The following is a 12998-nucleotide window of genomic DNA, read 5'->3' as shown; positions in this document are numbered from 1 at the left end:
CACGAGAGTGGTTGGGAAGGCAAGCGGTGAAACGTATATGCGAAGCTCCGAATCCAGAGTGCAGAGGAAGACGGTTATCATCGTCACGAACGTACCTACCCCCCCCCCCCCCCCCGCCACCACCTCGAGCTCGCTACACAAAGGCTCCATTGTCACCTTTCCACGCTTGTCCGGCCGCTGTTCAGACTCGCCGCTCTCTCGAAGGCGCGTCAGAATGAGCGCACCGAGTGCGACGGACGTCAAAGTCGACGACAGCGTCTTCTTCCACAATGGCGACAAACAGAAGATCGTCTGCAAGTCCTGGAGGGCCGATTCGGAACCAAGGTATCACGTTTCTTCCCTTCTTAGGGCAGTAGCGGTATTGAATTTATGGGTTTTACTGCACTGGTTAATTGATTGATTTGTGGGGTTTAACGTCTCAAAACCACCATATGATTATGAGAAACGCCGTAGTGGAGGGCTCCGGAAATTTAGACCACCTGGGGTTCTTTAACGTGCACCCAAATCTGAGCACACGGGCCTACAACATTTCCGCCTCCATCGGAAATGCAGCCGCCGCAGCCGGGATTTGAACCCGCGACCTGCGGGGGTTTTACTGCACTGAACCACAGTGTAAATGTATTGTGTTGTAATGTATTGCACGGTATTGAATACCGACTGTATTGTGTGTGCGAGGCACACCGATGACAGGGTGAGGGGGTTGGGGTCTTTGGAATAATTTCGACGGGTATGCGTTGCACTCTCATCAAAATGCGTGGTGGTGGTAGTACTAAGTAGTCGTACTTAGTGGTAGCATAGTAGCATTAACAGCAATAGCTAGTATAAGGTGGTCACTTCGGCGTCTCTCACAATCGTGTGATGGTTTTGGGACGTTGAACCCTACATATTCATATCCAGTATTATCCCCACCACGGTGGTCTAGAGGCTAAGGTACTCGGCTGCTGACCCGCAGGTCGCGGGTTCGAATCCCGGCTGCGACGGCTGCATTTCCAATGGAGGCGGAAATGTTGTAGGCCCGTGTGCTCAGATTTGGGTGCACGTCAAAGTACCCCAGGTGGTCAAAATTTCCGGAGCCCTCCACTACGGCGTCTCTCATAATCGTATGGTGGTTTTGGGACGTTAAACCCCACATATCAATCAAATCAAATCCATATCCAGTAATAGCTAGTATATAGTAGTAATAGCAGCAACCACCGCGACAGTAGTAACTACTTGTTGTTTTGGCTGGGAATAATAATAGTTAACATTTAAATAAACAATGAACGCGATTCCCGCTTTGTGGGAAATATTTTATGACCTATCTGCGACGGGATGTTGACTTGCCTGAGATAAGGACGATTTCTGACGAAAGTATATAGTCTATACCATGTTTGCTCGAATACTACCCCGCACCGGCCTATAATGTTTACGTGTACTGGCTAATATCGACTAACTGTTGGCTATAGGGTGTGTTAAGTGACGGATAAGTGGTGCCTGTTTTTGGCTAGTTCTGGCTTGATTCGGGTAATGGTAGCTACGGCTGGCTAAATGCTAAATTTTGACTGCTGCGAGCGAACGTTCACTGTCCACTGTAACGCAAATACCGTTTCCCATCAATCTGGAAAGAATAGCTAAACCCCAAAAAGTGCGTTCATATGCGTGTTTCCAAAAAAAAAAAAAAAAAGAAACCAATAGTAACGGCGTACACCATAAATACGCATACTGTTATTACCGAACCGACATGCAAATATCTTGGCGTTGTTTTGTCGCATGACTGCTCATGGAATGCCAATGTTGATCACGTTGCTGGCAAAGCGGCAAGGGCTCTAAACTTCATTCAGAGGAACCTAAGATTGGCACCCCGAACATTAAAAAATACAGCCTATCTCACATGTATTAGACCGATTTTGGAATACGCATGTCCTGTGTGGGACCCGATGCAGGCGAACTTGATTGATAAGCTTGAAAAAATACAAAACAGAGCTGCGCGGTTTGTTTTAGGGCGGTACGAGCGGAGAGACAGCTGCAGTGCTATGAAAGCTGAATTGGGTTGGGAATTGCTTTCTTTACACAGGAAAAAACTGCGTTTGAAGTTTTTCTTTTCTGTTTTTCATGGGTGGACTGGGATTGACCGTCATAACTATTTTAGTGAACTCAGTTACATATCTAGTCGACATGGCCACCGACGCAAAGTGAAAGAGTATCGTGCAAGAACGACCATGTTTTATAATTCCTTTTTTGTGATGACCATTAGAGATTGGAACCGGCTGCAAGACAAGCACGTGTGCTGTATAAACGAAGAATTGTTTTATTCCAGTCTGTAACCCCCCTGCTGTAACGCCTTTTTGAGCAAAGCGGGGCACTCACCGAATAAAGAATAAATAAAGAAAAAATACCTTGACGGTGTATTAACACACGCACAGGCGTATGTTGGCGGAAAATAAAATGCCGCGGTAGCTTCCGGGTGACGCGCTACGTTGTAATTTGAGATTACGAAGGGTCGAAAGATGTCTTCCTCGATCTTTAACTTCCCTAATTTCAAGAGGTGATTCGAGCAGCCACATCACTTCAGTAAATCGAAGTAATACCACTAGCCGTCATCAATTCATCATTTAGCCCCTTCGCGCGAAACAGACAAATACGAAAGAAATGCGCACATACGTAAAAGCACATTTTAACAACTGGTTTAATTTTGGAGATGCTTGCGCATCAGAGCCAAATATGATTTGAGCGATGTTGGTTTCTTAAGCAAGTGCATTTTCAAAATATGAACCAGTTTTTAGATCGCGCTTGTCTCTGTCTGCTCTTTTGACCTTGTTTGAGGCGCGTAAGAGAGCTAAAAACGTTTCAACCACATATAGAGTTCCAGCTGTATATCCGCTCACACATAGAAACACACGCACAAACATATATAAAGTATGGTTGTAATCTACCCCCATAAAACAATAAAACAAATAAAATACATGCAACTCCTCAATGTCTTGTGGGCAAAGCTATAGGTCCTAAGGTCGAGCACAGTGTCTACGGTGAAGTCGATGATTAGTATAAAGGACGGACAAAGGGAAAGACAGACAGCTGCACGGACGAAGACATGGACGACGGGCGGACGCACATATGGACGGACGGCGCAGGTGACGGTGCATATTGCTGTCATACACTTGATTGATGTACACATAATGGCGGTTTTCCACACAAATTATTTCGTTCCTCGTTGTCCAGCAGTCAAGTTTCAGTTTTGTGGAGCGTCACGTAGGCCAACAAGGCTCGGCCCTAAAGAGCTTCAACCCTAAAATTTTTCCCCATTTCCCTGTTTGCATGCGCAGGGCACTGGTGTTCCTGTCTCACGGTTACGCCGAGCACTGCCACGAGCCCAGTTACGACACCCTGGCCAGGGCGCTGGTCGGGATCGGCTGCTACGTGTTCTCGCATGATCACGGTATGCGTGGACCAGTGCTGCTGTGTTCCGAGGAAACACTCATCACCCGTAGCCAGGAAATCGGGAAATTTTTCAGGGGGCGTTGGCAGTGAGGGGCACTTTCGAATTTCGTGGGAAAGGGAGAGTGGGGGGACGTCCTTGGACAAACCCCTAGGCTACGGGCCTAGATCATGTCCCCCGGTGAAACATGGTGTGCTGCGCTTCTTCCGGATCGCGCAGCATTTTGAACCCCTCCAAACTTAGTTGGCAGCACTGTGCCATATGTAACTTTTAGTGTGCCAAAAACGCCACCAGTGAAACAATGAAACCCTGTCGCAGTTGGTCACGGCATGAGCGAGGGGCGTCGTGCGATGGTCAAGTCTGCCGACGTGTACGTGGACGACATCCTCAAGCACGTGGACACTGAGAGGGCGAGGTTCACCAACAAGCCTGTCTACCTCGTCGGTCATTCCATGGTCAGTGGTACACTGGAGTCTCTAGAAAGGCATAGGCAATTGAAGCGAGGAACTTTTGTAACGCAAGCTTTTTTTTTCTATTCGTTTCATTTTCTTTTACGGCCCAACTGTGTTAGGCCCGCATTCGCAAACCCACCTTATCCTTATCTTACGTTTTCCTTGAGTTTGTGTACACTTCACATGCTTTATAAGGGCGCAAGAATGGTAGCAGGGTAAAAGATAATTGCTATGCAGATTGGTTCATAAATATTGGCTTGTTTATTTAACAAAACGCACTAAGGCACAAGGCCGATAACAAAAACACGAGATAAGGATAAGGTTAATTTGTGAACCATATAGCGGAATCGACAATGTGCAGCATAGCACGTAGCCTCGGGGATGCGTGATATCCTGCCCATTGTCGATTCCGCTATATTGTCAGATTCCGTAATGTCAGCATTTTAAGACAACGTTTACTAAGTCGTCACTGTGGCTTATGTTGAATTGCGATGGTGGAGTCGGACCAAGTTGTTCTGCTCCTTTTGGGGCAAGTGTGTTCCGATGGTAAAGTAAGTGGGGAAGTCAAGTGTTCCATTGAGAGAGTCAGAGGGGATTCAGAGCAGGAGTGAATTCGAGGAGCAGGAAAAAGTTGCTCCACCAAAATCAGTGGAGTGGACAGGCACTCGGCGGGCGGTACTCCCGTGACGGTGACGGGACGGGGTGTTTGACCGCTGTGTGAATGACCCCTAATACGTTTGCCCGCTTTAGGATGCCGCCGCTGTCACGTATTTTGGCAGTAATGCTGGACGCCATGGCCGACTGGGTAAATCCATTCGTTGCAGAGTGGCAGTGAACAACCGCGTACGAAGAATTCGACAGTGGAATTAGCGGAATGGAATACTACACGCAAGGTATTTTGGGGACCTCAAGGGCCTCCACTTCTACTTTGCTCTCCATACGTGCTCCGGCCGCGCGGATTGTGTTACGGCCACGGATTTGGAAGTGTTGCTCTACGCCAGATTCGAGTGCTCCCTCGCAGAGTCTATCAGCCGCTCCGACTACCGCCATTGGAAGTCAACATTAGTAGCAGTAGAAGTAGTAGGCGTGCGCAAGAAAGCCCCCAGAAATTCCACTGGCTGAGTCAGCAGGCAACATCATCTCACTTTGACCAATCAGGTGTAAGCGCGCGTATTTCAAATCTAGCGGTGGATTCACGACACCACCTGGTCTCGTTATTCAGTCACATAGACTCGCGCTCCTTCCCGATCCCACGAGTTCTCACTATGACCTCCGAGATGGTGGGCGCGCGGCAGATAGCCGCCGGTACGAGAATGGTCTCACTAGCTAATCGCAGACTCGCGCATAAAGATCTCGCGCATTGCCGAAAGCCAAGGCAACACGACAACCAATGGGTGCCTCAATAGAGTTTCCTATAAATACGCTATAGAGGGAACTCCGGAGCTTCAACGCACGGCGCTTCAGCCGGCACGGGAATGACGGGCAGTACACGAACTTGACTAATCTTGGCTACGCTTAGCTTCGCGTGGTCTGAAGCAGCTTCGAAAATCGGCAAAGGTTTAGCAGTTACGCTTTGCCACCTTAACTTTTTAGGCTCACCAGTTCAAATCGGCTCACGCAGTCTCAAGTGGTCTGTTCTTTTATTACAAGCATGGCCGAGAACACAGCAATAAACACAGCCACAAGCACGAAGACTATGCAAATCCGTGTACCACCCATGATTCCCATGGTGGCTGAACGATGGCAGCGCCAATCTCCTCTCTAGTTAATTTTAAGAAACTCTATGGGTTTTCGCTCTGCTTAGTGCAACAATTACGGGTGACTGCAAGAAATGCTGCAAGGGGGATTTTCGCGCACGGACAGTTTCGCTGCATGACCATCTTGAAGAAGTTGATTTGCCACCCATTTTTTGGCCTCCTCAGGTTGCACAAAACCTAAGCGCGATAAAATGCTTTTCAAAGTCGGGCGTCAAGTTTAGTGGGTTTAAAAACATGAAGAACAATGAAGTATTGATTTCATTGCGCTTCCCTAAAATTCAAAGGGCCCTTAAAAAGACACTAAAGGGCAAAACGATTTTTGCGAATCAGTAAAGTGTGATTTCACAATTCCAGAAACACCCCTCTTGCCGCCACACAACACTCGGTAAGCGAAAAAAGGCGCGAAAATAAAATGCGGGTGTAGAGGCCACCTCGAGATTCGCGTACCAAGCATAGTGACGTCATAAATAAACAAAACGTCAGCTGAATCTATACATAGCATCTAATCAACAAAAATTACATGCATTGTTATCAGTAGATGTCATAAATCTAGCGTACCAAGTTTCAAAAAGTTTCATCGAACCGACGTCGCGAAAGTACGAGAAATGCATTTGGAAAAGCTTCTGACGTCACTCGCGGAGATTTAGGCGCGAAATTTAAAACAAAAACTTCAACCCTCATTTTTTTTTTTTTTCGCTGATAATGAACTCATGATAGAGCAACATATGGCATTAGGGTTCTCAAAGTACACTTTGTCAATCTGAACCAAGTCAATGTTTCTCTTTAGTGACCCTTTAAGCCACCCAGAGTTTAAAAATGTAGTTGTGGGGCTGCAGTTGCGCACGAGTACACAACTAACACGTATAGCCGTTAGACCTCCTCGAAACTGTGCAGTAATAGCGGAGTTACACGCGATTGATAATACAAGCCAAGCTCTCGCTCGTTTCAATCTTTTTTTTTTTTTTTGCGATGGTACTTTTATTGGCTCGTCCCTCCTCCCGGGCGAACGACGTCATCCTCCTCACTATGCGACGAAGGTGAGCGGCGAGCGCACGCACATATCAATTGTAAAACGCTGTTTGTACTAAAAATAGCACCAACATTGCAAAGTGGCATCTGCACATAAAAATAGTAAAATAAAATCTCTCAGGGGTAGTTTCTGAACCAACTTGACTTTTCTCAGTGTTCGGGCTTGGGGTCACCTTAACCACAGACAGCCTTTTGCGATTCCATATTGAGCGCGATTGCACCTGCGAGCGGACAAAGGGGTCTTGTAGATGACAGGCAGCCAAGTTGACGTCATAGCGAGTGCTGAGCCACTGAACGCCGCCAAAGGTCTGGAGAGATGAGAAGAGATTCTTTTTCGGAAATAGTGGGGCGCCCGCGGCTCGTATAGTGCTGCCTCGATTGGCTACGTTGATAACGACCACATTCTTAACTCTAAGCACGCCTTTACTTGATTTTCTTGATATGTTCAATCAGCCGAGATGGTCTTGGGGCTCTTTAAGTTATAGTGCTGTTGGTCAAATAAGATCCCACTACTGGCACAATCCGCTTCCATAGTGGTCGTGATGATTGCGACAAAATTTTTTTTTCTACTTAGTTCAATTTCACGGATCTTGTACTCCGAGAACACTTACAATAAAAGATGCGGGGGGGGGGGATACATTCACGCAGGGTGGTTTGCTGGTGCTCATAGCAGCTCAAAGAAGGCCCCATGATTTCGCCGGCCTGGTTCTGGTGGCCCCTCTACTCGGAGTAGACAAGGATCTGGACACGTGGTTCAGTGTGAGTAAACGGGAAAAATGGCGCTGAATCCACGAAGTGAAGGATGAGGAAGGAGCTTGCTCTGGAGGTTATATCTGGTAAACCGTGAAGCCTCCATACATCCACTCGGCCATTATACAAATACGTGTCTAGGGCAGCGCATGCTTTAGGACGTTACACCCAAGAATTATTGTTATTATTATTAAAAAATTATTAATACTATTATTATTATTATATGGCGAATGTTCATTGCACCGTTTCCTCCCCCTTCCCCTACTCCACAAAAATCAGCGGATTCGACCCGCCCCATGCCTTGGAACAGTGCTAACTACAAGGGTGCGCTAAGGGACGTCGGTCACGTCGGTTGCATCTCGCGATGGAGCTGGCGTTTTGCTAGCGTAGCGTCGCTTACCCGGCGTGCCCTCTCAAGCAAGCATGCAACATTCCCATTCCTCCTTCACTGGCAAGCGCCAATACTGTGGGTAGGTGGCTGACACCTACCACATCATTTTGGCTTGCCAGCTCAACTCAGCTCTTCCCCCAACCCTAACCCAACCAGAGAGGAGTGAGAGGCGACCCTGCTGGGTTCCAGAGGCCCAAAGGTCCCTGGTCTAGAGGGCTAGGATAGCGAGTGCCACCAATGGGGTCTCGGAATAAAGACTCCACCCACTATGAAGCCTCTAAAGGGCCGCACCTATCCTCTTTTTTAAAGTGAATGTTTTCACTCCCTCACATCATTCTGATCCGGTCATTTGCTACAGAGGGAGCGTGGATACTATACGGTGGGGTGCATGGACAAGGCTCGATCGTAAAGAGAAAGCGGTGCAGGAGCTCTTGCTCGGTCGGGCGAATAGGGTCAAGCGAAGTAAAGTGATTTTTTACACAGGGACAAAAGGAAACGACACATGCACCGCACATTGACCAGGTGGAGCTGCGTTGCTCACACTGCCCCGTCTCAAAGCTTCTGACATTTGCCGTTAGGGGCACGCAGAAAATAGACGCGTGCGCACGTCCGCCATGTATCCCGGCCACAATCCGCCGACACACGCAGTATTGTGCCTGGAATAATTATAATTTCTAGCGGGACACGTGTGATTATGCCATGAAATGATGTCATGCTGTAATGTTTCTTCTGATCAAACTTTTCATTACTTTTCACGCGCAATGAAATGTAAGTCGTGAAATATCAGCACGTGTGTGCGTCACTCCCTTTTTGTCCCCGTGTGAAAATCGCACTGTTTATATCTTGTGAACCATAGTTGAGTGCGCGCGCGCGCCACATTTACAATTCCTTTTGTGTTTATTTCTATCGCGTTCCGGTGGTGGTAGTGGTCAGAAAGAAGAGAAAAAAGGCACCTAATTTCTGTCTGCCTTCAGGCGACACGGTGCAGTGCCTTATAGGGGTGGGGGGAAGGAGGGATAAAAAGAATAGAAGGAAAATAGACGAAGAAGTAGACAGGCAAGCGACGGAAATAAGAAGGAGATAGGAAAGTGGGGATCCGGTCGAAGCAGTCCAAGGGCGGGGCACCACAATGCGAGAGCTGCACGGCTTCAGGAGACTGCGGAGGGCGAACCAGTCGGCGGGAGCTACGCTGGCGTCGGAGATCGGGAGGGCACAACCGTCCAGCTTGAAATCCTGCGAGCGAATCCTATCGCGTTCCGCAGTGCTCCCTTCTGCTTCCTCTCGCTCCATGCCGGGAATCAGACCTCCTTTGATTGGCCTAGCAGCGCCACACACCAGTTTCTCCAGGCAGAAACGATGACCATGCGTCTATGTCCAGGAAGCAACCTGATTCCGCAGCGTGATATGACGAATAACGTCGATAAAACTTCAAAAGAGTGGTAACCTCAGCTAATTGGTACTGATTCGGGATGTAAGCGTGCAAAAAAAAAAAGAAACGAACGGGAACTACCTTCTCTTGTGTTCCCGTTCGTTTTTTTGTGCAGTTACACCACGGAGCAGGAATAAACGTCAAGTTACCGAATCAGAAACTGCGGATCACCGGCAAGCCCATGGTCGATAGGGTCAGTTATGGGAAAACAGCGCCTACAAATACGCATTTCACTGGCACACCTATAGCATCCAAGGATTCATTTTTGTACACTCGCCCGCACCAGGCTTATTATGCGATCGGTACCGTCCCACCAGTATCTGTAACTCAAAGATCGGTTCCCTTCAGTAATTGCGTAATTTGGTCCAGTAATCTTTACGAGCCCCTCCCTTAATCCTGGACTTTTTGAGTCTGCAGCAGCGCTTGTCCCTTGTGAGTCTTTTTTGCGTGCTTCTTTATTACGCTAACGGTAATCCTCCTCCATCAGAGGGCCCTGGCCCGCGTGGTCGGTTTCATCCTGCCGGGAATACCCGTGGGCACCCTCGACGAGAATCTGCTGTCCAGGGACCCCGAGGCCCTCCGTCGTTTCAAGGACGATCCACTGCGCTATCACGACAGCGTCTGTGCCGGATGGGTGGCGGCCATCATCCCTGCTCTCGACGTGAGTTTCCATAGACGGACACGTCCTGAGTCGAACTTGGAAATGTATAGAGCTTCACAGTTCATAACCTGACGGCGTCTTAGACGATGGCCTATAAGAGAGCTCCGAATACGTCGCAACAGGCGACTCAGAAGTTGCCTTAGATGACCCACTGTGCATCTTAAAATAAGTTTCGGCCGTGTGGGATGTTGTCTTGCATCAGATCATTGACGTTTAACTGTGTCCCAGAAGAACATCTAGGAGACGCTTGGGACGACCTTCGGAAAAGGTACGATGTCTTAACACAAATCTTTTTATGACGTCTGAAAAGTGACCCCGGGTTTTCCGATGTGTCGTAAAAGCTTTACTCTACAATATGCCACAATGATGAACTGCACATAAAAGAAGGTCCTGAGTGAATATCCCAAGATGAGGCACAACGCCAGAGTCGTTGATTGATGCTTGCAACGATGCCAGCGTCTTGTTGACGTGGTGACATCAGCGAGGTGACTGAGCAGGTGTCACGGGGTCTTAGTGCCTTTTCGAGAAGAAAGTGCGGGTAAAAGTGCGTTGATGTGGGTTTGTTAGTATAAAAAGCATCCGGTCGTTTTGGTGCACACAGTGCCCGGATACGGAGCCTATATGCCCTGTAACGTCCTAGCACTGTTTTCAAGTTTCAATATACTTGTGCCTTAGAATCGAGCAAATGAGTTTTTCCTCGCAGACGGCAGTGGAACAAGCGGACCAGGTGGAGTTGCCTTTTCTCATTCAGCACGGTACTGCCGACAAGATCTGCGACCCGGAAGCCTCAAAGGTTTTTTTCTATAAGGCTGTCAGCAATGATAAGACCATGAAGGTAAACAAACTTTTACGTTCTCATCGCACATCCATACCTATATCCCGACACACTCAGACGGCGCCTATAAACAACCCTGAGCACTAACACCAGCGAGAAGTTTTCTCACTTTCCCTTATTTTTTTTTTCTCTCCCACTGGCCCTCGTTGTCGATCGCCTTCCCGCACACGGCATGCGGTACGATTGTCCAACCTGACGTTAGACAGTTACTACCAGGCCCATAGCCAGGTATAGCCTGCCTTAACCCCCACCCCCTTAAAGTTTGGATGGTGTGGGGTGTTTTGACGAAAACAATGAGAATCGGTGTTATTTAGGGCCTTAAAAGAGTGATCCCCCCCCCCCCAATCTGATAGAATACTTCTGGCTAAGCGCCTGGCGAAGTTTAATCTTTCTTTATTGCCACGTGCGTTTACAAGAAGAGGGACTGGAATGTGCTACCGTATTGTCTTTCTTCTTTGTTGTCAAGCGCAGCCGTTCGCCAGCCTGAAGCCAGAATGTGTGAGACAAGCGAGCGGCGCTTGTCTTACACAAAAAAAAACAAATATTTGCCATAATTTATTTCGCATAAAACAATTTACGGGAGGGGGGGGGGGGAGACGTCTCCGGGTTACGGGCCTGGTTTGCTGGTCCCGTAAGCCGGTGCACTTTTGGACCACCAGCTCACCAAAGGGCTCATTTGTCTGTCCCATCCAGCGAAGCGATAGTAAATCGTCAGTGTCGGAAGCTAGGCACAAATCTTCGGAAAAGAGGTGCAGGGCAAAACAACAGCACCTGTAGTGAAACGCCCCGCGAACTCGGAGCAGCGAACAGTATAATAATAATACATGAGGATGACCTTCATTTGCAACGAATGGAAAGCTTTGGGGCGGACATACTGCACATGTACTCTTTCTGCGAAGTAGCCCGGTTCCACTCGCGCTTCGAATAGTAACGCTGACTATACAATCTGCTACGTCTGCTGAGGCAGCCATTTGTGAGTGAAATTCGCAAGATGATCCCTCGACGAAATAGCTGGAGGGGAACGGGTGCTCCCCTAAAGACGCCACTCTGACTGTGGGAAGCGCGGGAAACATGACGTTTTCACACGTGAAAAAAATGCGGCAATAAATACTAAAGGTTTTATGCGAGCGTGACTTTTAATGATGAGGTTCTTTCTTGGAATGCTTCCACGCAGAGATTTCGGTCTGTCTGTCTTTCTGTTTGTCTGTCTGTCACTCGATTCAGCCACCCAGAGAAAGTTTAACTCCTTGCTCAACGCGCACTCATCTTGATCTCGTGGCTGCGTTCATACTTGCGAACATTGTCAATCAAAAAAGCATATTTTACGCATATTTGAGGCATGACATCAATACTTAAGTATTAGGTAGCGTGTTTCTTTATTTAGAAATTGCATAGATACGTAATTCTAAAGACCGCAGTGTTTATTACGCTGCGCTGATATATAACCCTACTGAAACGTTCCGTATGCGATGTCCAATAATTCCGTATGTTTCCGTAAGAGTCTTACGGAAATATATGGAAAATATATGGGAAACATATGCATTCTTTATGGAAACATATAGAATTATTGGACTCGCATACGGAACGTTTCAGTAGGGATAATGTGAAGCTATGAACTAAAGAAAGCCAGTGTTTCCCGTGCTTCGCTAAAATGACACGGTGCTTCTACCTACCAGTTGCTCTGCGTTCTAAAAAAAAAAACTAAACTTTCGTTTCTTGACATAACTGCCAGATGGCGTTCGTATTTCACGCAGCGCCTCCAGACAGAAGACTATCAGCTTTCGACGTCCTTTGCAGTGAAGCGCGTATACAGACGCGGCCTTTTCTTTTTTTGTTCTGTCTTTTGCAGACCTATCCTGAAGCGTACCACGATCTTTTATGTGAAATCGAGGACGTCCGCAAGCAGGTAGTCAAGGACATCGTTGACTGGATCGCGACCAGGATCTCTCCAAAGCCGGCACCACCTCCACCAACGCCACCAACACCGTTCTCACCGGTCCAGCATTAATGCGATGACTAACAACCTGGAAAAAAAAGGCTGCATTGTCGCCTAATAAAATTAACCTCACCAGTCCGCTACACTTGACGCAACCTGTAAGTGTCATGCCCTAGTTAATTAAAGAATGTAATTACAGTTATAAAACGATTTTAGTCACGTTAGCTGGCTTTTGGCGCGTATATAGCCTTTAGCCTCTGCTCCCGATCCTGTGAGAATTTCAGGACAAAATAAACTTCAATTCAATTCAATTCAAATCCAGAATGAACGTACCTTTTTCTGC

General features: G+C 47.6%; 1 protein-coding gene across 2 annotated transcripts; it reads left to right on the top strand.

Annotated features, from left to right (window-relative positions):
* The first annotated feature begins 105 nt into the window (after positions 1-105).
* LOC142771593 (monoglyceride lipase-like) lies at positions 106-12972 on the top strand. 2 transcript variants are annotated; one of them, XM_075873286.1, is made up of 7 exons: positions 106-324; positions 3303-3415; positions 3734-3870; positions 7302-7412; positions 9711-9884; positions 10588-10719; positions 12569-12972. In XM_075873286.1, the coding sequence occupies exons 1-7, from the start codon at positions 215-217 to the stop codon at positions 12725-12727; spliced, it is 936 nt and encodes a 311-aa protein (XP_075729401.1). In that variant the 5' UTR covers positions 106-214; the 3' UTR covers positions 12728-12972. The 2 variants fall into 2 exon arrangements, with proteins under 2 accessions (XP_075729401.1, XP_075729402.1); XM_075873287.1 differs by lacking the exon at positions 3303-3415 and having other exon boundaries at positions 128-324.
* Positions 12973-12998: the final 26 nt, after the last annotated feature.

The sequence above is a fragment of the Rhipicephalus microplus genome, chromosome 9 (assembly GCF_043290135.1).
Source record: "Rhipicephalus microplus isolate Deutch F79 chromosome 9, USDA_Rmic, whole genome shotgun sequence".
Classification (NCBI taxonomy): Eukaryota; Metazoa; Arthropoda; class Arachnida; order Ixodida; family Ixodidae; genus Rhipicephalus; species Rhipicephalus microplus.
The sequence above is the reverse complement of the archived record's forward strand: the minus strand, read 5'-3'. Positions and strand labels throughout refer to the sequence as shown.

Coding starts and splice junctions, on each gene's coding strand:
- LOC142771593 (XM_075873286.1), top strand. CDS start 215: ATGAGCGCACCGAGTGCGACGGACGTCAAAGTCGACGACAGCGTCTTC. Junction 9,885..10,587: donor CCATCATCCCTGCTCTCGAC/GTGAGTTTCCAT, acceptor TTTTCCTCGCAG/ACGGCAGTGGAACAAGCGGA. Junction 10,720..12,568: donor GCAATGATAAGACCATGAAG/GTAAACAAACTT, acceptor TGTCTTTTGCAG/ACCTATCCTGAAGCGTACCA.